General features: G+C 38.7%; 1 protein-coding gene across 3 annotated transcripts in view; it reads right to left on the bottom strand.

Annotated features, from left to right (window-relative positions):
- LGR5 (leucine-rich repeat containing G protein-coupled receptor 5) overlaps positions 1 to 24306 on the bottom strand; it is a 146835-nt gene that overhangs the window by 6751 nt on the left and 115778 nt on the right. For 2 of the 3 annotated variants that reach the window (XM_011929335.1, XM_011929337.1), the window contains 10 exons: positions 21626 to 21697; positions 18686 to 18754; positions 16506 to 16577; positions 12960 to 13031; positions 12735 to 12803; positions 12523 to 12594; positions 7914 to 7979; positions 6557 to 6628; positions 1635 to 1706; positions 707 to 832 (listed from right to left, as the gene is read on the bottom strand). In XM_011929335.1, coding sequence (XP_011784725.1) covers positions 707 to 832; positions 1635 to 1706; positions 6557 to 6628; positions 7914 to 7979; positions 12523 to 12594; positions 12735 to 12803; positions 12960 to 13031; positions 16506 to 16577; positions 18686 to 18754; positions 21626 to 21697 — 762 coding nt within the window. The remainder of the gene's footprint in view (positions 1 to 706; positions 833 to 1634; positions 1707 to 6556; positions 6629 to 7913; positions 7980 to 12522; positions 12595 to 12734; positions 12804 to 12959; positions 13032 to 16505; positions 16578 to 18685; positions 18755 to 21625; positions 21698 to 24306) is intronic. The other variant, XM_011929336.1, reaches the window with a different exon arrangement.

The following is a 24306-nucleotide window of genomic DNA, read 5'->3' as shown; positions in this document are numbered from 1 at the left end:
TTGTACCTCAAAGGATAAATGCTTGAGGGGATGGATACCCCATTTTCCATGATGTGCTTATTACATATTGCATGCCTGTATCAAAACATTTCATGTACCCCATAAATATATACACCAACTATGTAACCATAAAAAATAAAAACATTAAAAATTAAAAAAAGATTTTTGTTCTCTCTTATACTTTCCCAACTCTCTTTTGGGGTTTTATTATTTTCATAATTTTAAAAGGATGTAAAAACTACTGTGGGTTAAAAAAATACATAATCTTTCAAGATACCTCTTTGTCTATAATAAGCATAACCAATTTTAAGCAGCATTACGTCCTCAAACAAATATTAATTTAGTACATTTTATCAGATACATACAAGCTAAATTAAAAATTGTAAACAAGAGTAGAATAATGTTATAACGTTATTTAATGACATGCCCTAGTTTATATATATCCCACGGATCAATGGTTTTCAAACTCCTCCAATGAACTCTGATTCTGGGAGGCATCTTTGAGAAGGAAAGGAAATATGGTCAGGAGGACACATTTTCCCACTGCAGGGCTTGTCCTAACAATGCTCCAGGGTTGGGAGACTTGAGGGCATGAAATGCAATTCAAAAGGGTTTCACGACCTCATAAATTTAGAACACCACTATAATACATCTATTATTTCACATGACCACAAATGCATCTTATTAGCTTTAATGACAAACTCACTTGAGTTCTGGAAAGTTTTCAGATGATATCAAGCTCTGTAAGGCATGATTTCCTGTTAATTTTAAGTGAGTTAAACCATGTAACCCAGTTACAGGAAAAGACGACAGGAGGTTGGACGATAGGTCCCTGCAAAACATCAAACAACAATTGGCTTTTAGTCTATGTTAGCATAAAACATTTATGTTAAAAAAAACAACAACCTAAAGATCGTCAAACTACTCAATAAAAACTTCTAAGCAGAGTCCTTACTCCTAACGGTAAAAGTAACCATTTTGGTTTAGCTAGGGATAACTTTTCTATTCACAGTCAGGATGGCAGGGGAGGAAAGGTTTTAATTGTATTCAAATTGTTCTATATTCAGCTTCATTTTATCAGGTGGGGACATCTAAAATCAAGGGGAAGGTGCTATATTTAATTTGAAAAGTGATGCTGACTAGATTAGGAGTGAGAAGTAAAAAGTGTAGGGGGTGTATTTACTCCCGTTCCTCTTCTAACTTCTGTCTAACCAATTTCTTCTTTCTTTATTAGATAAGAGATGGGGAGAGGAAGGAGCAAGAGATGGGAAGTTGGGGCTGGGGGAAGGGACGGGAAGATTCTGTATCAGTCAAAATGGCATAAAATAAAATGGAAGCCCTTCAGACCTGAATTGACATCTTATTCCATTCCACCTGATTACTCAGCAAGAATAAAAAACTTTGGCTGAATAATGAGAACCAGGTGTCACCCAGATCAATTATCCACCTAAGGGCCCGTGTGGCCCTGGAGGAGCAGAACTCCTCCTTGGCTCTGACAAGCTCTAGGCACGGAGAACACAGAGGGCAGGTAATCTGCGCATTTCCAGCCTCTTCAACAAAACCAACTTTTGAAATTAACTAGATGGTCCCCAATTATTAAGAGACATAGCATAAACAAGTTATGGAATACTCACAGCTTTATTAGGGATGGCAAAGTGGAAAATGCATTGGGGTGAATAATAGCAATTTTGTTCCAAGCCAAATTCCTATTTTGAAAAAAGGCAAATGAGAGAATTAAATAGAATCAAGAACATGTGAAGTTTTATCATAGGCATTCAGTATTCTACCAAAAATAATTTAATTTCCATTCAGATCAGAAACAATTAACTTATCAAACTGCCCTTCAGATTAAGATGTTAGTGGTATAAAATGACTAATGAGAGAACTTTAAATCAAGCTTGTTAAAACCAATTAAGGAAACATCATTCAGGTGGATATTTTGGTTTTTACTCTTGCTAAAAGGTTAACTTTAATATGGTTGTAAAATTTTATTAGGGCCTTTCTAAAATGAGTGGTTGTAGCAGTGTGGGAAGGGACAGAAACTTCTGAGTCTCTTCTTCTGACAAGTAAGTTTTAAATTACAAAATGTCCTTGGATGTGTAATGAAACTCAAAAAAATTTGGGCACATCACTCATATATGTTAGGCCTTGAGAGAAACACAAAGATGCTTTCAAGAAAATTTCCAGGAAGGATACTGACAAGTAAATTATTAGCCAGGATATGAATAAAATAGGGGCCAACATATGTTAGAAATAAAATTCTTTGATAGTAAAGAAAAAGTACAGTTTATGGGGAAATAAAATTCACTTCCCATGTACACATAATGAACTGCAGATAATTAAGTAGGAATAAAATCTTTTGCAAAAACTTCTGTAGATAATTTATCAGGAATAAGAACTACATTTTTAAAAAGGAAGGATGAATTTAAGATTTTTAATTTTTGTTAATGACTAACAATGGTAACTAAGATGTAGGCATTTGAGAGAACTGAAAGTAAACAAAGTCAACTTTTCTCAAGTGTAGAAAACTTTATGATATTGGGCTCCAGGGTTACCTTAATAAATGGTATGCACAAAATATTTACATTCTCATTTGAAAGGTTCCTTAGGGACCTGTCCTCCTTTCCTGGAGGAAACTGGAAGTCTTTTCCTTGATCCCAGAACAGAAGAAAATTGCAGCTAACAAGGGGAGGAAATGTATGGAAGGCAGAAAAGCTACAAATGGCGGCTGGGCTTTGGGTAATTGAGTGAGAAGACTGTCTTCTGTTGAGCTGCTCAAGAAATACGTGTCACTGAGGTGAGCAAGTAATACCATCTGTCAGAGTCTTTTTGGCAGCTTTAAGTAGATCACGGTGCCCTGGGAGAGCTTCACAGAGCAGAATATCTGGAATGTAGGCCAAGTCCTGCCATGGTGCTTAGAGTGATTTGACTGGGGTTTAAGTAAATATGTGAGAATTTATATGTTCAAAGGCCTGTAATTCCTTTTCAATTCATGAGTCTGTGTGCTGGAATCCTCCCAGCAGCCCCAGAGGAGTCATTTTCTGCTTTCCTGCCCTGCTCTGTGCCTGGGGCTGATTCTGCAGGCTACATCCCCAGAGCTCCCTAATGGCCTCAGTTGTATTCTCAGGAGAAGACCCAGGAGGAAAGGGAGGTCAGGGCCCTCATGGTCTTCTCTTCCCTGTTTTGGAACCATATCTCCCATGGCAGCTACAGACTTCTCAAGGGCTGCAACACTTCTCCATGTTTAAGCTCTTTCTGTGTCCTGGAAACATCATTTCCTCCCTGTGACTCTAGCCCCAGATGTTACTGGTTGCTGCACACCTATCCTTTGCTTGTTCCCTGCCAGCACCTATGTAAGTGTCTTTTCATTTGAACCGTCTTTTTAAAAAATTTAATTTAATTTTAAGTTCCAGGATACACATGCAGGACATGCAGGTTTGTTACATAGGTAAACATATGCCATGCTAGGTCTGCTGCACCTATTAACCCATCACCTAGGTATTAAGCCCTGCATGCATTAGCTATTTATCCAGATGCTTTCCCTCCCTCTGCCACCCTGATAGGCCCTGGTGTATGGTATCCCACTCCCTGTGCCCATGTGTTCTTATTGTTCAGCTCTCACTTATAAGTGAGAACATGCAGTGTCTGGTTTTCTGTTTCCGTGTTAGTTTGCTGAGAATAACGGCTTCTAGCTCCACCCATGTCCCTGTAAAGGACATGGTCTTATCCCTTCTTATTGCTGCATAGTATTCTGTGGTGTATATGTACCACATTTGCTTTATCCAGTCTATCATTGGTGGGCATTTGGGTTGATTCTATGTTTTTGCTATTGTGAATAGTGCTGCAATGAACATATGTGTGCATGTATCTTTATAACAGAATGACACACACACACACACACACACACATATTTTCTGAGATAGAGTCTCACTCTGTCACCCAGGTTGCAGGGCAGTGGTGCAATTTCAGCTCACTGCAACCCCTGCCTCCCAGGTTCAAGCGTTTCTCCTGCCTCAGCCTCCTGAGTAGCTGGGATTACAGGCACCCATCACTATGCCCAGCTAATTTTTTTGTATTTTTAGTAGAGACAGGGTTTCACCACATTGGCCACACTGATCTCGAACTCCTGACCTCAAGTGTTCTGCCCACTTCAGCCTCCCAAAGTGCTGGGATTACAGGTGTGAACCATTGCACCCAGCATTATGATTTATATTTTTGGGGGTATATACCCAGTAATGGGATTGCTGGGTCAAATGGTATTTCTGCATTTCAACCATCTTAAATGATTTCTGTTTCTTGCTAGAACCCTCAAAGGTTATATACTTATTTTCATAATAATAATGTTGCATAGTTACAATGTGCCACGTACAGTTATGAGGTTTTTTTTTTTTTTTAACAGGTTTTAATCTCATGACCCTCACCACAACCCTAAGAGGTAGGTATTATCATTTACCTTCATTATACTCATGAGGAAACAGAGACACTGTGTGATAAGTCACTTGAGTAATAAATTACAGTGTAATCTCAGGAGCTGCGATTCAAACCCAGGCACACTGACTTCACAGTCCCTGATCTTGTGCTCAGAACATGTTTAAATGCTTAATAATGAAAAAACCACTGCACTAGACCCTGGGCTAGAAGTTTTACTGAAATTTGAATTTATGGGAACATAAAAGAGTTCTTATTGTTTTCAGGTATGGCATAGTCTACCTGATGACAGTGCTAAGTATTAAGTTCTATAGTAGAGAATGTGCAAAGTGCATCAGAGTGAAGTGGGCCCAAAGATAGAAGATCTTGTTATTGTGAAATGGGCAGGGGGACAAGTCACAGGTGGCGAGGAATCCTATACGCGATGGGAATAGGAGAAACAGTGGCTCATGTGTCAGGGACCTGGAGTGTGTTGAGGAGCGATCACACTGTACCAGGAGGCTGGAATCAGATTTTGAAGAGTGTTGCTGGGAAGTTTGGTCTGATCTTGAAGACAACAGGGAAAATAATTAGAAAGTTTTTGAAGCAGGAAAATAACATGATTAGATATTTATTTAGGAAAGAATAAGATGAATGGGTAGAGAGATGATAGAAGGACTGGTTGGGAGGATGACAGTGATCCAAACGAATCATTAAGGGCCTGTGGTAGAGGAGTGGAAAGGATGAATTGGAGTTGACCCAGTTTGGTGAATGATTGAATGTGGTGAGATCACAGGGGAAGGAGGAATTCAGGGGGATTCAGACATTTATTCTTCAGAGTCTGTGTCACATTCTTTTGGTATCTTTAGAGATCGCATTTTTTTTTGACAGAGTCTCGCTCTGTCACTCAGGCTGGAGTGCAATGGCGTGATCTCGGCTCACTGCAACCTCCACCGGCTGGGTTCAAGCAATTCTCCTGCCTCAGCCTCCTGAGTAGCTGGGACTACAGGCGCCCGCCACCATGCCCGGCTAATTTTTTGTATTTTTAGTAGAGATGGGGTTTCACCATGTTGGCCAGGCTGGTCTCCAGCTCTTGACCTCGTGATCCACCTGACTTTTAATATAGAACTGACTTTTGGGGCAGCCAGAAATCAAACCGGGTGACTAAGACAGGTAATAAAAGTATTTTCCTTTTACACTTTTTTTGTTTTTTAAAAGTAAAACATTATATAAGTAGATTTCAAACAAAAGTAAGAGAAGGGCAACACAACGGTTCAGAACAAGATATTATTCTGGTAAACTTTTGGGAGCAAGTGACTCTTAAAAGTAAATTTAAAGTCTTTTGAGGAATAGTATTATTTTACCAAACATATAGTCTCTTAAGTACAAAAAACAACTTTAGAAGTCAGCAAAAGAGAACGGTTTTTAACAAACGTACGATAGTTTAAACATTACCTATCATCACCATTCATCAAAATCATGTTGAAATCCAGTTTCAGTATTGAAAAGTTTTAACTGTTATTTCACAAAATAATCTGCTAGTAAGTTAAAAAAAATTAATATATAACATTTCAAATCATAAAATGGAATTAAATACAAGTATTTACAAATCTTAGTTTCCTGAGCAACAGAAGTGTTTCCTAGAACAGCTGTGTTTAAACCTTAGTGTACTTGTTAAAATGCAGATTCCCAGTCCCCGCTCCAGAGATTCTAACTCATGAGGCAGATAAGGGTCTGGAGCCTATATTTTTTAGTCTCCTCCAGGTGATTATTAAGCACTTTGAGACACACGTTGAAAAACTGCTTAACCAGGAAAAAAAGCAGGCAGATAGAATTATGTGATTATCCCATTTTTGCATATAAAATGTTTCCTGTTGATTCCAGGTTGTGGACAGAAAACAGAGTAGGCTAGTCAACAGCTTAGCCTCCTTCCTCTTCATTAAAACTTCCTGCCTGCTGACTGGTAGAGAGCATAATTGCAAACTTACTAGTTTTAGATTTATTCTTGGAAATTACCAGAAGCAAAATACTTGCTGTTTCATAGCAAATATATGCACAAAAGTCCAACCAGAACAGTACACAATGAAAAGAAAGCATTAGGGGAAGGCCATGCGCTGTGCTGGGGAACACACTGGGAGGTGATACTCACAGTGATCGGAGGCTAAGCAACTGCTGGAAAGTGTCAACTTTAATTTCGTAGATTTCATTATGTCTTAGGTCACTGAAATGACAAGGTTCCAAAGATTGATTTCAAAGTTACTGGTTTCAAAGATTACAGACTTCAGATAACTTTTATAGAGGGCCTACCTGCCCTCAATCAAAGGAACACATGAAGTGTATCTATCAAGTGACTGATTTTTGTTTGTTTAAAAAAGAACATTACCATTTACACACTCAAGTATTGTCTCTTTCAAAGGAGCTAGTTTGCTTGAAGGACGTAAAACCACATTCCAAACATGCAATCATCATTCAAAACACTGGAGGACTCTTCTCGTGCTGCCTTCTGAGTCTTTCTTGGATTCTTTGAGGGTCTTCAGGAGGGTAAATTCTTTGCCTTTTACAGATAGATTTGCTTTGGTTTTTTTTCCCTTAAGCACCCAAAGGCATTGAGAGAAAAACTAAGTGTGAAGGGATAGATGGTTAATATTGTTCTGATCAAAACTGAAGTACAACTATGAAACAACAAGGCTGGCCGCATGCGGTGGCTCACGCCTGTAATCCCAGGACTTTGGGAGGCCGAGGTGGGCAGGTCACAAGGTCAGGAGTTCGAGACCAGCCTGGCCAACATGTGAAACCTCATCTCTACTAAAAATGCAAAAAATTAGCCGGGCATGGTGGCGGGTGCCTGTAATCACAGCTACTCGGGAGGCTGAGGCAGGAGAATCGCTTGAACCCACGAGGTGGAGGTGGGAGTGAGCCGAGGTCACGCCATTGCACTCCAGCCTGGGCAACAGAGCAAGACTGTCTCAAGAAAAAACAAAAACAAAAACAAAACAACAAGGCTGATGTTTTGTAGCAGAGTCAATATTAAGAAAGGAATTCTAAAGGGTTTCATGCATAAGTAGCATCTGTAGCACCTTAAATATGACAAATATGGCCTTCCCCTAAAGTTGACTATTGTGAAACAAACACACCAACAAACCCAGGTCCCCACATGTTAAAAAATAACACCACTCATTGGATATGTAAGTTTGGTTGTACTTCTAAAATAAGAAAAATTTCAAAGCCCAAACACACCCAATTCACTAGTACCCTGAGTTAGGGGGAGAAAAAAGCAGATATATAATAAATGTTTGACTGGTATTATGCTACAGTTCATGAAAAAATAATATTATCTATGTTTCCCAACTTTCTAACCACCTGCACAGTCACACCTTGTGTGTGTAAGAAGGAAAAGGATCACATGTCTCCCCAGTGAACTACAGGGTAAATGAACCAATGACCCTGAGAAATGCAAGTTTTGATTCTTGATTTTTGCTAGATGACTTAGAGACTTCTAGACTTACATTTTCTGAAGCTTTTGGCAGACTGAAAAACTGGGTAAATCTTCTAATAGGTTGTAAGACAGATCTCTGAAAAACAGAAGGTGCAAAAAGGGAAAATCTGTTACAAATAAATCATAAAGAAACATGCTTTGCTCTCCTTTTCCCTCCAAGATGCTATATTTCCCAAAGGCGGACTCTGATCATTTTCACAGCCCTGACATGGAGCAGGTAGTCACAGGCATTATTGGATTAACCAGTAGATTCAAATGTTGACTGAAATGTAACTGTTATACTTCTTTAATTGATTTAAATAATTTACTTAATGAATTCATTTATATTCTGTTAGTACTTCTCTATAATGCTCTAGCTATTATCTTACTGCAATGAGTACAAATTAAATTAAATAATTGTTCCTCTGTCTCTAAGAGCTGCTACATTTCTATAGCTAAGATAAATCATTGTTGTTTCTTTTCTAATCAACTTTAAAAAAAAAAAAACCTAACAATTCAAAACAGCAGGAGCTTTGAAATCAGTCACTACAAGAAGGAGGCGGGGGAATGGAATCTAAGAAAATCTTCAGCCAAAATTCAACAAATTACAGAATAACAAAAACATCTGGACATACTTATAGTATAATATAACTAATCTAAAGCAAGCCATCATAATTTGCAGAAAGTTTGAAAGAAAAGAAAGTTGGTAGATAACGTAACATAGATATACAAGAATAATTTTGTTTCATGTTTTAAAAGTTATCAGCTAATCAACTAACACATTTTCATGCCTGATTCTAATGCTTAAAATCAGATCACCACTATGCAATGGGAAAATCATGCTTTTTCTAAGAGGCTTTAAATTATTCTTATAATTGATCACTTTATCCTAGATTTATTGAATAAATGGGATTTATAAAGGAATGAAGTCCATTTACTCCACATAAATAGTACAAATGAAGCTGCCTGTAAACTCAAATTTGTAACTTTCTGAAGGTTTGAAAGATACCCCCCCCACCCAATACCTCCAAAACCTCACACCTATGCACAAATATACCTGATTATTAATATGGTATGTATTTTTGAAAAGTAGTGAATATAATACAATGGATACACATATTATCAAAGCTGATAATTTGTTTACTCATCTCTGCAGACTGCAAAGGGGATAATCCTTCATTGTCTACCTCTTAATAGAGGGAAGAGGCAACATAAGACCTTCTACATAAAGGCATAGTGTTTGTTGCCTTCTACCTAATGATTTTCATGGCTAACACTGACCAAGCACTTTAAAAAAATTATTACTTTTTAAAATTCTGGGGTACTTGTGCAGGATGTACAGGTTTGTTACATGGGTAAACGTGTGCCATGGTGGTCTGCTGCACCTATCAGCCCATCACCTAGGTATTAAGCCCAGGATGCATTAGCTTTTTTCCTTAATGCTTTCCCCCCCCACCCTCCCCCAGCAAGGCCCAGTAAGTGGGCCTTACAAGTGAGAACTTGCGATTTTTGGTTTTCTTTTCCTGCATTAGTTTGCTGAGAATGATGGCTTCCACTTTCATCCATGTCCCTGCAAAAGACATGATCTGATTCCTTCTTATGGCTGCGTAGTATTCCATGGTGTATATGTAGCACGTTTTCTTTATCCAGTCTATCATTGGTGGGCATTTGGGTTGATTCCATATCTTTGCTACTGTGAATAGTGCTTCAGTGAACATACATGTGCATGTATCTTTATAATATAATGATTTCTATTCCTTTGGGTATATACCCAGTTATGGGATTGCTGGGTCAAATGGTATTTCCAGTTCTAAATATTTAAGGAATTGCCACACTGTTTTCCACAATGGTTGGAAATTATATTCCTACCAACAGTGTAAAAGCATTCCTATGTCTCTGCAATCTCACCAGCATTTGTTGTTTCTTGACTTTTTAATAATTGCCATTCTGACTGGTGTGAGATGGTATCTCATTGTGGTTTTGATTTGCATTTCTCTAATGATCAGTGATGTTGAACTATTTTTCATATGTTTGTTGGCTGCACGTATGTCTTTTTTTGAGAAGTGTCTGTTCATATTCTTGGCCCACTTTTTAATGGGGTTTTTTTTCTTGTAAATTTGCTTAAGTTCCTTGTAGATTCTGGATATCAGCCCCTTGTCAGATGGATAGATTGCAAAAATTTTCTCCCATTCTGTCAGTTGTCTGTTCGCTCTGATGATAGTTTCATTTGCTGTGCAGAAGCTCTTCAAATTAATTAGATCCCATTTGTCAATTTTTGCTTTTGTTGCAATTGCTTCAGGCGATTTCATCATAAAGTCTTGGCTCTTGCCTATGTCCTGAATGATATTGACTAGATTTTCTTCTAGGGTTTTTATAGTTTTGAGTTTTACATTTAAGTCTTAATCCACCTTGAGTTAATTTTTGTATAAGGTGTAAGGAAGGGATCCAGTTTCAATTTTCTGCATATGGCTAGCCAGTTCTCTCAGCACCATTTATTAAACAGAGAATGTTTTGTCCATTGCCAAGCACTTCTTATATAAAGGTACCATGTTTATAGCTTTATTTGTATTATCTGGTTTAATCCCTGTGGCCACCTTATGAGGGAGGCACTATGATTCTAACCATACGATATGAAATGACTTGCCTAAGTTGACCCAGCTAGTAAGTGGGGAATGTTACACATAGCCTATAGAATGGGCTAAATAATTCCCATGCACATGGTGCAAAACTAGGCATGTACAGTGAAATTTCCTCAAGTAACAAGTACTCAGTGGAAGATTTAGCCGAAGGGGGAGAGCTCTCAGATCTATATCTCCAGGAGAACATACAGCACCTTATACTAGGGGTGAGGCTCCTGGGTTCTAGTCTCAACTTCAGCTAATTCTACTTGGTTGATACACTGGTTAAGCACTGGCATCTTTCTCAGGTCTCCTAAATGAGAAGACACCATTTTGCAGGGTCATTGGGAAGAAGAAATGATTATTATAGGTGAAAGTGCTTTGAAAATGACAAGATCTACTATGAATGTTATGTGTATTCCTGATGGCTTTTCAAGTTCCTACTTGAGGAAAGAATAATGGTTCCAAGGAAGTGAGAAAGATAATAAAAGCTAACACTGACTGAGAGTTACGGTGTCCCAGGTACTGCTGTAACTGTTTGACATGTAGTCATTTAATCAGTCCTCATGAGAACCCTCTGAAGGAAGTGGCTACATCTCCCTTTTATAAACTGGGAAACTGAGCTGCAGGAGGAATAATAATGTGCTCAAGATCCCATGCTGGCATATAGAGTCTGGATTTGAACCAGAAAAGCTGGCTCCACAGCCTTTGCTTTTAAAGTCATTTTGCCAGTGAGCCTCCATTCATGCAATTCTAGACTTCAGTGGTTACCACTCTTGGTGTGACATAGCAGGGACAGATGCAGTTTAAACACTGGCTCCTTACTTACTAGCTCTAGTATGTAAAATCCTAATCATATAACTGAGACAGTTTTCTGGAGAAATGGGGATGATTATAGCTGCTCTGGATGTGGTAGGCAGAATTCTAACATGGTCTCCCAAATTTCTGCCACCTGATATATACACACTTCCTCCCAGTTATTCAATCAAACTGGTTGTATTTGAATTCAAACTCACTTCTTTCTTGCCTTGTGACTTTAACATATTAACTTCTCTATTTCTGTTTTCTTATCTGTAGCTGCACTTCATGGGGTGGGGTGGGGAAGAAAGATTTGCTCTATACTCCCCTCCTTCAGATGTGAATCACTGACTCCAAGGCTACCAAGTGGTGTCACTACACTAATTAAGCAACTGGAGTCTGAAGTGACATGGCAGGCTGGGGCTGGGGAAAGGCAGAATCACAGCAGCAGCCATTCCCGTTCATCTACTTAACATTCCGAGTGCTGCTAAGTAAAGCTTATGGTGAATTTACAGGCACTCAACTGCCACAGGTGCCTTCTATGTGAGTGCAGAGCCATGGCAAAAGATTAAGAGTCCTTTTATTAAGTCCCTACAATGCTTGAGAGGACAATAATTGTGTTGAGTGGAAGTTGAGGGAGAAGGCTGAAAATGGAAGGTCAAAACAAGGCTCCTTGAATCCATGTACTTGTTTTCATAACACATGGGAAAGGCAGAGGAAAAAAGTCCCAAGTCAATAGAAATAACATATGCAAGCTGTTTAACCATTACAGGAAACATTAGAACATGGCACTGACAACTATACTGGAAGAATGTTTGATCACCTTTATCAAGGATTGTGTGGATCTGATATCTCAGTGTTTGATTTTGGCATCCATATTGGGTGGTTGATCCATTATGTTATTTTGTTCTGCTCTGCAAAGCCTTTAGAGGGGGAAATAAAGCGATTTGGCCTGTTCATATCTTTTCTGAAAGAAAACATGTGCCAACTGAAAGTCTAGTGGGAGCTCGTTTGGGACTTAGAAAACAAAGGTACATTACCATTGTTACCAGGATCATGTCAGAGAGCCTGGACCAAAGAGGGCAAAGGAGGCCTGACCTCGTGCAGACCTGCAAGGAAAGAACTTTCTCCTCTTTTAAAGAGATTATTGAAATCATGTCTGCCATTTCACCCCTAAATGGAAGTTGCCTGTTTACACAACATTATTGCCTTACTGATACGCACAGCACTTGGAGATTAGGTAACTGATTGCAGACGGTTTGAGGAAGAGATGAGATCTGTGCTCCAGTTAAAGTCCTGTTAAAACACAAACCAGACATAATTCTTTCATTTGGGCATCACACAGTGACATATTTTGACTCACTGATGTTAAGACTGATTAAGCTCTAGTGGCAGTGTATGTTCTGGGTGAAGTCAAGAGTCTACTCAGTACTTACAGACTCTCCAGGTTTGCAGTTCCAGTTAAATCAGGAAATTCAGTTATTTGTGAGGCACTATTCAGAGTCCTAGAAGGAGGAGTATATGAGTATTACTGGCAGAAGATTCTAGACAGGGGTAATTTTTATTGCCATTTTCAAAGGACTTCAACCTATAATATTCATTTGGTTTTTCACAGCAACCCTGTAGAGGGAAAGTGATCCATAAGAGACACAGAAACTTACAGTGTTCTTAGTTCAGGTAAATGTTGAAAAGCAGATCTCCCAACAAACTGGATGGGATTGTCATAGAAATGTCTAAAAGAAAGCCAAACAGCAATTAATATCTTAGTATAAAATTTGAAAGATGAATATCTGTTCAAAATTTGAACAAATACATTAAATGTACTTATGTAATTTTTGATTATACTGTATTACATAACATTCCCAATTCCTTGGTTTCAGGCAAACCTCAAAACTGTTTTGACTCACAGTATGAGACTTCTGGTAGGGAATCTGTACTACATAAAATTGAAGATTTCTGACAGCAAGGGAGAGATGAGTGATAGTTACTAAGGAGAAAAGCAAGTAAACTGAACACTTAACAGTTTCCTCTCCCTCCAACATCTGTAGAATATCCATTGAGTGGCAAAAAGGTGATTCAAAGTACTGGCAATCAGATCTTTAATTAATGAAAGATGAAGTCTGTCTATCGATATCTACTGAAGGTTATTATATCTGCTGGTCACCATAACATACACAAGAGACTCATCAAATTATTGGAGAGGAAATGAGCTATTCTGGCATATGTCTAAAATTAGAATTTTCTTGAGTTAATTATTGTTTTAAAAGGTGAGATATTATTAGAGCTTAAAAAATATTTTGTTTTACAGATGTTTTCAATGTAGTGGTATTTGAACTGCCTTGTCAATGGAGTGCCATATACTTTTTAGCTGAGTCTTTCTTCCAGTCCAACTAAACTCAACAAATATTCATTAATGTCTACCATGTTTAAAGTATGAGGGTAGGTATGTGAGGATTTAAATATTGATTTATTAAAAAGCTGTCACTGGGTAACTACTTTGGGCCTGGCATTATACTAGATGCTGGGGGTTTGAAGAAGAATGATAAGATGTTCCTGCGGTAAAGGAGCCTGGATTCAGCTGGATAAAGCAAATAAATAACAGCATATCACTTTCTATTTAACAAAGCCCTTGCATATATATATATATAAGCAAGGGCTTTGTTAAATAGAAAGGATATATATATATATGCAAGAGTGCTCTGTCTCCCTCTCTCTATATATAAGCTTAATCGATCCATGCAACAACTTTATAAGATTCATGGTGTAGATACTATTTTCTTCACTTTTGGAGGAGAAAATTGAGGCTCAGACACCTTGGCAGGCTCATTACCTCCCAGAGCCTCAATTTTCTAATTTGTTAAGCTGAAATAATAATGCTTAGTGGTAGGGTTTGCATAAAAATTAAAAGAGCTAATGCATGTGTAACATTTGAAACAGAACCTGGGATACAGTTGTTACCCAACAAACCTAAATCCTCTTCTGTCCTCCTACCCACTGAGCTCTTCTTTTCTCTTGGGATTAATCAGTAAGAGAAAGAGCTAGAGCTGGAATATGGGCCTTATGATGAAAAAATGGAGCTTTCTTCTTACTATCTTATTAGCTCTTAGCTATACCATGTACTTGTATGCATAAAATTGTGTTCACAGACATGTACATATATACACACACACACTATATATATATGTATATATATATACACACACACTGGGCAGGTATGAATATACATGTTTGTGTGCATAAGGCAGAAGTATCATAAACACACATAAGGAGTTTTAGGGTTCTCAGGAGGGAACTCTCTCGTATGTTCGGGAGAGATTATAAAAAACTTCAAGAAATGGCATTTGAAATGGGCCCTGAAAGACAGAATTTCAAGAAGCATAGTGAGGGAATGGGATTGTAGGAGCAAAGGAAATAAGAAAAGAGCTTTGTTCCATGAATGTAACTTAGTCAGTCTGGTTTATGACTTAGGGTGATTGAGGAGAGCTTTGGGGAACTGGTTGAGAAGGTTGGCTTAGGCAATGTGTAGCCTTAGGCTGTGAATGTTAGGGTGAGGAGTTTGAATTAGTGTAAATAGGCATCTTGAACACATGTTTCACAGCAGGAGCAACAAGATGGTTGCTGTGCTTCAAGGAAGATGACCCTGCCAACAGTGAAGGGAGGGAGGCCAGCCTCATGCAGACTGCTGAAAATCTAGATGTCATGGCTGGCAGAGAGGCTGGTGCAGTGGAGGTCAGGAGGTATGGATAGGATGGGGACTACAGAGGTGGAAATGAGGAGTGGGTAGCCAACTGGACCTGGAAAACATTCACAGAAATGCGGGCTTTGAAGAGATGGAAACAGATGCAGGAGCAAAGAGAGGAGAGTTTCAGGGAGAAAGTGGCCACTACTGTCAAATAGTGGACAGGAGCTTTGATACTTATGGTGGGGGGCCGGGGGGTACGCTGCTAGTTCCTCAGGGAGTATTAGAATATCAAAAGAGTGATGAAAAACCAGTACTGTGGCTGCAGAAGGAGGAGCAAAGGCAATGTAATTTGTCAACCTCTTAATATGCAAATACTCTCTAATGAGGGCTAATGTTTACTGTCAATATACTTTAAAACTCTTAGTTTGGCAAAATATTGCCAGAACATTTCAGAAACAATGAATAGTTATTTTCTTCCAGTTGTCAGGGCTAATTGGGACTCCTGCTCATTTGTGACAAATAACACATGGTTCCAGAAAGCCCGTCAATCCAGTTGGCACAGGACCAACATCTGCCGAGAAGTGCCCCTAGAGTCATGTTTAACAGTTGTCCTTACTCTCCTCTATATTCAGGCTTCTCATTCACAACCTCAGGTTTGATGGTGTCCCAAACCTGCCTTGGAGAGGAGCCTTTTGTCTAAGAGCCAGCCTCATACTTATAACTATATATCATCATTCTTCTGTATTAAATGTGAGACATAACATTAGTTATACTTTGTAGTTGTAACTCTATTTTATTATTTTGTTTGAGACAGGGCTCTGTTGCCCATGGTGGACTTCAGAGGCGTGATCATAGCTCACTGTAACCTCCAACTCTTGGGCTCAAGTGATCCTCCTGCAGTGGCCTCCCAAAGTGTTAGAATTACAGGCATGAGTCACACAGTACCTGGCCTATTTTATTCTTTTATGGCATATAAATCCTCATATACACCTTTCTAAAACATTATTTATCTTTCTAGATTTACATTCCAGTTTGTATAAATGTGATATTTGGGCATAATAATGAATGAAGATAGAGGCTTAGCACAAAACAGTATAAACCCCCTACCATCAATTTAGGCTGGAGTCTATTGCTGTAAAAGACATCTATTTGTATATAATAATTTATATTTCTAGTATACTCGGGTTTAAGTTCAGAATGACTATGCAGACTTGACATTAATGCTCTAAAAATCAGTTTTATTCTTTGGAAAATAGAGGTAATAAAAAGCATTATACAAGATTATCTTAAAGATACCTAGCACATCTGGAGATACAAATCATAATGTGATCTTTAAAAAAATCTTTTATATTATTTCAGTGTTCAGCTAGAACCTGGCAAAATGCATGCATATATACTTTTCTGTATGAGCTCTTAGATTGACTGAGATGAAACTCAAGCAAATATAGAATATTCATTGTATTTAAAAGTATAATATATGCTATATTTCAGGATGGAGAAACCAAAAAGCATTATAGTCACTTACATTGTAATAAGAGAAGGGTTGCCTACAAATGCTTTCTCAGGTATTGACCTGATATTGTTGCTATGAAATCCTCTAGAAAGAGAAAAAACATTATAAAAAATCATGTGTGGAGTAAAATTATTTACTAGAATCCCCCACCCTGACCACAGTGGCAATAATCAGAAGCTTTAGTAACCAGAGGACAACGTTAAATTCCTCTATGCATCTTGAAACTTAGGTGCCGTTATTTACTCTCTAGGGGATAAAAAAAAGTCATGTGCTGTCATCTTAAAAGAGAAATAAAGAATCTGAAAATAATAACTGCACTTCATGAAAACTCACAATCTAATGTTACAAGAAGAAAATCTGTTAATATCCAATAGAGCATCATTGTATAAAAGCCAGAGAGAGTGGAAACCGTTTTTGGAGAGATTATGATCACTCCTACTGACCCCATTTGAAGCTAGAAGAGAAAATTGACTTAAGCTGCAGTGAAGTAAAGATTTAAGTAGTCTCCTTATGAGGACAAAATTTTCTGACTTGAAGAAAGGTGCCCTGGCTCAGTGAGTCTGTAGTTATAAGCTGATTGTCATCTGTTGTTGTTGATGTTGTCTGAATGGCAGAGAAGCAGATTCAATGATCTTTGGAGCTTATTTGGGCCTGTGGCTGTATGAGGTGACCCTATGCTACGAAGCCCAGCTAAGCCACACATGGGGTTTCCTGAGTCAGAACACCCTAAGGGTTTTTCTTATAAACAAACTCCTCTGTGTCTCCTTTAGCTGTATGTCTTATTTCTCACTGCTAGGGAAATGAGGTTCTATGTTTATTTTCCTTTCCAAGTGTTAGGACATTACTCACATAGGTTATTTATCTTTTTAGATACAAAAAAGCTAATTAAATTTTATCATCTAAAAGGCAGTATATGCAACCCAATGGCTGAAAGTCAGCTTTTCTTTAGTAAAATTATGGGGCTTTAGAATTAAATAAGATTCATTAAACATTTACAAATGAAATACAGTTGACCCTTGCACAAAATGGGTTTAAACTGAATGGATCCACTTTTTGTTGTTGTTGTTGAGACAGAATCTTGCTCTGTCTCCCAGGCTGGAGTGCAGTGGTGCAATCTTGGCTCACTGCAATCTCCGTCCCTCTGGTTCAGAGCAATTCTTGTGCCTCAGCCTCCCAAGAAGCTGGGATTACAGGCATGTGCCACCAGGCCCGGCAAATTTTTGTATTTTTAGTAGAGACGGGGTTTCACCATGTTGGCCAGGCTGGTCTCGAACACCTGTCCTCAAGTAACCTGCCTGCCTTGGCCTCCCAAAGTGCTGGGATTACAGGCATGACCACTGACTGCGTGGCTCCACTTATACGTGGGTTTTCTTCTGCCTCTGCCACCCCTGCGATAACAAGACAAACACCTTTTCTTCCTCCTCAGCCTCCTCAATGTGAAAATGACAGGGATGAAGACCTTTATGATGATACACTTCCATGTAATAAATAGTAAATATATTTTCTCTTCCTTAGGATTTTTTAAATAACATTTTCTTTTCTCTAGCTTACTTTTATAAGAATATAGTACAGAATACATATACAAAATATGTGTTAATGGACTGTTTATGTTATTGGTAAGGTGTCTGGCCAACATTAGGCTATTAGTAGTCAAGTTTTTAAGGAGTCAAAAGTTTTACGTGGGTTTTCTACTGTGCAAGGGTTGGTGTCCCTAACCCCGAGTTGTTCAAGGGTCAGCTGCAATGTATGTGAATGCATCTCATACTTTACTAGGCACAGACAGTTTGATTCATCTATTTCTAGACTTATGCAACCCAGAAATGTTCAAGTTCTCAGAAATGCTCAGCAACTAAATTCCATTTTAGTTCTACTACTAAAAATCTACAAATATATAAAGTATATAAATGTTGGGAGAGTATGTATGGCTTAGAAAAAGAGAAAAGAATATGACTTACAGAAATACACGTATTTCTTTTATATATATGTTAGAGAAACCCAGCATAAATAAAAAATATTATCTGGTATTTGCTAGAGATAGAATCAATTAAAATATATTTCAAGAGTACTTTATCATTATTTATATAAAGTTAAAATTTTCTAGCAAGTCATATTATGTAAAACAATCACATGTATTTTTAAATACATTCACAAAAGGATAAAGTTCTCCCATTAAAATTGTCCTAAATACTTACAGTTCTTTAAGGTTGGAGAGTGTTCTAATTGCAGTGGGGAATTCATCAAGGTTATTGTAATTTAAATCTCTGAAAACGAGTAAATAGTATTTTCAGTTTTTTATTTAAAACTTCATATATACTCTACAAGGAAAGTTAACATGCTATTCCAATGAACCCATATGACTAATGAAAGTTCTCATTGCTTTTCTTGATGGAAAGAGATTTTCTTGGCTTGTTGATTACCAACATTCTGTAAGTATCTGCATTAAAATGGTCATTTGACTAATCATAAGAAATTTGAGAGTCAAGGCTCAATGGCACTGGGGCATCTCAAAAAGAAAGGGAGTGTGCCGGAGTATTAGCTTCTAAGTAGGAAAGATGCCTCTTTGATCAGGTGTTGATGGCTGCCTGATGGAGCGCTTCAACTGAACCCGGCTCACTAATTGGCCAGCGTGAATTTGCACTCCTCAGGGCCCCTGGATCACATCCCTTTTCTTGTTCCCTCCTTCACTTCCTTGTGACATGACATCTTGCAGGGCTGCTTTGTCTTTGACTTTCACAGGGTTCCCACATCCCTCCCAGCCTGAAGTCCAGGATGAATCTTACTTCTGGAGAAGTTTATGTGAGACAGGGTACTCTCAGAAAGGACATTTTGTCTAGAATTTCTTCAGAGTCATAAATGATTCAGAAATAGGATGTTTTCCTTGATCTGTGCAGCAAAGTTCTATGTTATCCCCCATGACCAGAGATGAAGTGGTCAAATTATCTCAAATCATTAGTTTCTGTATCTGTTATAGCACAATTGGCTTTTCAATTTCATTACTCGCAAGTGCTTTACAGACTTACTCTACCTTATATCTAGATCTTTGTATGAAAAAGTAATTGCCTCCTGGTCTCTGGGAATGGCAGATTTCCCAGATGACGCAGAAAAACCTTTTGGTCAGGCAATCACATGTGGTTAGATTCTCCTCTGTGGAGAATTTCTATTTAATTTTAAGAGAGAGATAATCTGACTGAGTTAAACATGAATCAAGGTTCCTACTTGTCTGGCACAAACCATCCTTAAGCTATACTGCAGGCAGGAAACGCGTGTCTTTTGTAGACATAAATTTTCTTCCTGTTTGTAAATCTCTCCAGATGCTCTGTTTTGATTAAACAAGGATTGGGCCCTTATAAATTACTTGGATTTCTAGTGAGGGAAAGGAAGAGGCTGGGAATAACCAAATTGCTTATCCTCTGTAGCCCTGGGCATGGTAGGGGAAGGGGAGACAAGAAGACTCACATGAACTTTTCCCTGACATGTTTTGCTCTATGTTATTTACATGCAATCCTGGGTCCTTACCCCAAACATTGAGGGGGGGTGTGGGGGGGCAGCTATTTATGGAAATACCCATCAAAGCCCATCTTGTTTTTCATTCCTGTTATTGTTCAAAAGGGCTGGAAGGTGATTTCCATTGCTGAGATTTCTGAGCCCAGCCCTGTGTAGATAAGAGTTCTAAGTTTTCCTAGCAGCTGATGGGAACTGTTTGTCTATGCCATTAAGTTGACATAAAGGTCCTGCCTGGACGAGTTCATCTTTGCCACCTAAGAGGAAATATAGGGTGACTTAACCCTGGAAAGAGCTGTTAACGCTCATAGGCTAGAAGGAGAATACCATCAACGCAGGGTCCCTCAGGAAATTAGTAACCCAGATCTGGTTAGAAGCTAAACTGATCATGAACAAATTGCTAAGCTCTGTATGCAGATGAACAGTGGGCCCCAAGGGCAGAGAAGTGGTCTTTGGTCTTTTCATTTTGCAGTTCTGGTCAGAGCCAGCATTGCAGATTCAGTGACCTGTGTGGTTTATTGCATTTGAGTATTAAAAATGTGAGGGTAGGGATGGTGACATGGCTGCAACCACCCTCCTCTCCCAGCACACTCAGGACCCTCCCTGTCTGTCACCTCACTCTCATCACACCTTTCTCAACAGGGCAATGAAGAGCAGCTCCTCCCCGGGAGAAGCCTGGGTCCCTGCTGTGGCCCACAAGAACCTCTACCTTGGCTCTGTGAGAGTGTCTAGGATATGGTCAGCTGACTGGACTCTATTTTTACTATAGGTACCAATTAAGAACTGAACTTTTGACTTATTCTTTGGAAGTAGTATATAGTAGTAAACATGGATTTCAGAATCAGACTAGAGGAGGAAGCAAATCTCAGTTCTGCTACTGACTGGATATGTAATAACTTTACCTCACTACAGCCTAAAATGGGATACTGTAAGAAGTAATTAAAACAATGTATGCCATAAGCTCAGTGCAATATTTGATTATAGATATACTCAATAAATAGTAGCTATTACTACTTTTCACCTTTTTTTCTTTTTTGAGACAAGGTCTTGCTCTGTCAACCAGGTTGGAGTGCAGTGGCATGATCACAGCTCACTGCAGCTTCAAATTCCTGGGCTCAAGCGATCCTCCCGCATTGGCCTCCCCAGTGTTAGGATTACAGGCACCAGCCACCATGCCCAGTCCCTTTTTCATCTTTTGAATTGCTTTAGCATAAGCTGTCACTGTTTCCTAATGAGATGCCTGTTCATCTGAGATTGAAAATGCAGGCATTGGCCTGGCCTGCATCCTCTCATTCAGCAGGGAGTACCAGACTCATGAACAGTGAGCCTGAGTGATCCTTGACAGAGACTACACGTTTCTAAGCAAATAGTCACCGTGCAGTAGAGAACATCTCATTTAATCTATAATGATTCTAACTAATTTATCACTCTCATTAGATTAAAATAAAATCCCAGTTTTATTGTTCAGCCCTGTGAGGGTTGTGTGTGTAAGATAATGCCACTGTAAATATCTGTTGAAAGCTTAGGCAATTAACCAAACCAAACAAAGTCTGGCTTTAAGGCTATTTTGAGTCTTTCAGAATATTCATGAAAATACTGAAAAAAGGGAAACAAATAAAAGGTCAACTCACAAAGTCTCCAGGCTGTGGAGCCCATCAAAGCATTTCTTTCCCAGGGAATGGATTCTATTGTTATGGAGATGTCTGCAGTAGAACATTACAGATAGTTAGGAAGATACACTGCACAGAGCACACTTACCATTTTGATAGCTTAAATCCAAAGAAACGTACACTGAAGAATGCACTACTTATAAGAAGCTAACTTAAAAAATGGCTATATGCTGCATTCACTCATACCACAGATGATTCTATACCACAGAATTTAAAAAACAGTCATTGTTTTTTATCTTTTAGCTTCGGGACATCAGGGTGTGTATAATAATATGAGCAACACAATTGGTATAAGTAAGTTTGGGTTTCAAGGCTTTTAAAAAAATTTTAAGTTCAGGGGTGCATGTGCAGGTTTGTTACGCAGGTAAACTTGTGTCATGGGGGTCTGTTGTAAAGATTATTTCATCACCCAGGTATTAAGCCTAGTACCCACTAGTTATTTTCCTGATCTTCTTCCTCCTCCCACCTTCCACCCTCTGATAGGTCCCAGTGTGTGTTGTTCCCCTCTGTGTGTCCATGTGTGCTCCCATCATTTAACCCCCACTTCTAAGTGAGAACATTCAGTATTTGGTTTTCTGTTCCTGCGTTAATGTGCTAAGGATGACGGCCTCCATCCATGTTCCTGCAAAGGACATGATCTTGTTCTTTTATGGCTGCATAGTATTCCATGGTGTATATGCACCACATTTTCTTTATCCAGTCTATCATTGATGGGCATTTAGGTTGATTCCATGTCTTTGCTATTGTGAACAGTGCTGCAGTGAACATACACATGCATGCGTCTTTGTAAGAGAATGATTTCTATTCCTTTGGGTATATACCCAGTGATGGTATTGCTGGATCAAATGGTATTTCTGTCTTTAGGTCTTTGAGGAGTTGCCACACTGTCTTGCACAATGGTTGAACTACTTTACATTCTCAAGGCATATTTGTAAGCATAGTTTGTTCAGCATGGCTTTGGGATGTAGGATATTAAGCAGTGATACTGACCATCATTGACACCTGGAGGATAGATGTAGCAAGCACATTTTCCAGTAAAGCTGAAGGCATATAATGGCTACCTTCCTAGGGCAGGGGCACAGGTTAACAGGAAACAACGGTTTCAGTCACAGGCAATGGTGATCAGATTTTTCTGCTGCCCAAGGAGATTAGTTATCTTGACACAGTATTAGTGTATATAATTATCATCTTTGGCTCAATTGGTAAGTCAGTTAGGTCAGAGCCAGTGAGAACAGCTGTGCACAACTGAAAACTGGACCAACTCTCAAAAGGATTTTAGAAAATGGGCTTAAGGAGGACAAGGCTTAAAAGTGTAGCTGAATCTGTATAAATCCATTTCCTCTAGTGGAGGAAAAGAAATTAAAGCATATACCCAGCTTCTGGTGGGTCAGTAGCATCATCGTTAAATGTGAAATTCAGTGTAGAAATTTCTAATATCACAAAAAAATCCTTTTCCTTCTATGCTAAGATTTTTGTTCTAATAAATAAATTTTCATTTTAGGTGAGATTTATGTAACATTCATTAAGGATCTTCTACACACAGCATATGAGGAAGGAGATTGAGGGGAACCTAAAAAGATAAATAAGATATTGTCCAGCCCTCAAAGGAGTATATACTACAGTGCAAGGGATGGACATGTCATCAAGTGGAATGATTGAAGGAAGCGGTGGGTCAGTGGGTGGACATGAAGCAAAGAGAGAAATAGTGAGACGAAGCTTTCCTCGATGATTGGTGATTGTATTATACATGTGGGGGTCATATTGCTACATTTTTAAAGAAGACTGACTATTTTTCAAACTATTACTTCTTTGAGAATCATTTTTTGATTCACTAAAATAATGAAATCTAGACATATGTGGGGAAAAGCTGTGCAAATGCATAACATGCTGTCAATTAAACCACCTTTGCAAAAATACAACAGTGAGAAAAATATGACAGTGAAAGAGATCTAACCTAACTGACTCCATCTTGCCTTTAACCTCCAGGCTGCCCTTGTCTATTCCTGGGCGTAGGCTGAACTAACTTTGGGAGGAATTTAGTTTATAGTTTAACTTTGAAACAAAATGATAACAGCCTGTTTCCAAAACAAACTTTCTCCTTGCCTGGGGACCAGACTGCCTTTGTAAAAGTAACAAATTAGCCACAGATTAGAAATTATGGTTTAGGAGTCATGTAGCCAGAGGCCACAAGACTCCTAACCTCTGAGTTGCTCCTATGGATAACATCGCTATTATAAAACTTAAGATTGGTGTTCAAGATATTTTTCAGACTGTGCATTCTGATAGATCAGATGGAACCACCCAGATGGGTAAACTGGCCCATCTGGTCTTAAGGCCCTCACCCAGGACTGACTCAGAGCAAGAGGACAATTCAACCCCCCAGGATTTCATCCCTGACCCAACAAATCAGCATTCCCCATTCCCTAGCTCCCTGCTAGCCAAACTATCTTTAAAAAAACTCTTGCCTCTGAATTTTCAGGGAGGCTGATTTGAGTAATAATAAAACTCTAGTCTTCCATTGAGCTGGCTGTATGTGTGTTAAACTATTTTTTTTTTTTTTTTTTTTTTTTTTTGAGTCTCGATCTGTCCTCCAGGCTGGAGTGCAGTGGCGCAATCTCAGCTCACTGCAAGCTCCACCTCCC

Source organism: Colobus angolensis, unplaced genomic scaffold (assembly GCF_000951035.1).
Source record: "Colobus angolensis palliatus isolate OR3802 unplaced genomic scaffold, Cang.pa_1.0 Scaffold80, whole genome shotgun sequence".
Taxonomy (NCBI): domain Eukaryota; kingdom Metazoa; phylum Chordata; class Mammalia; order Primates; family Cercopithecidae; genus Colobus; species Colobus angolensis.
Note: the sequence above shows the minus strand (reverse complement) of the source record. Positions and strands in the feature narration are given on the sequence as shown.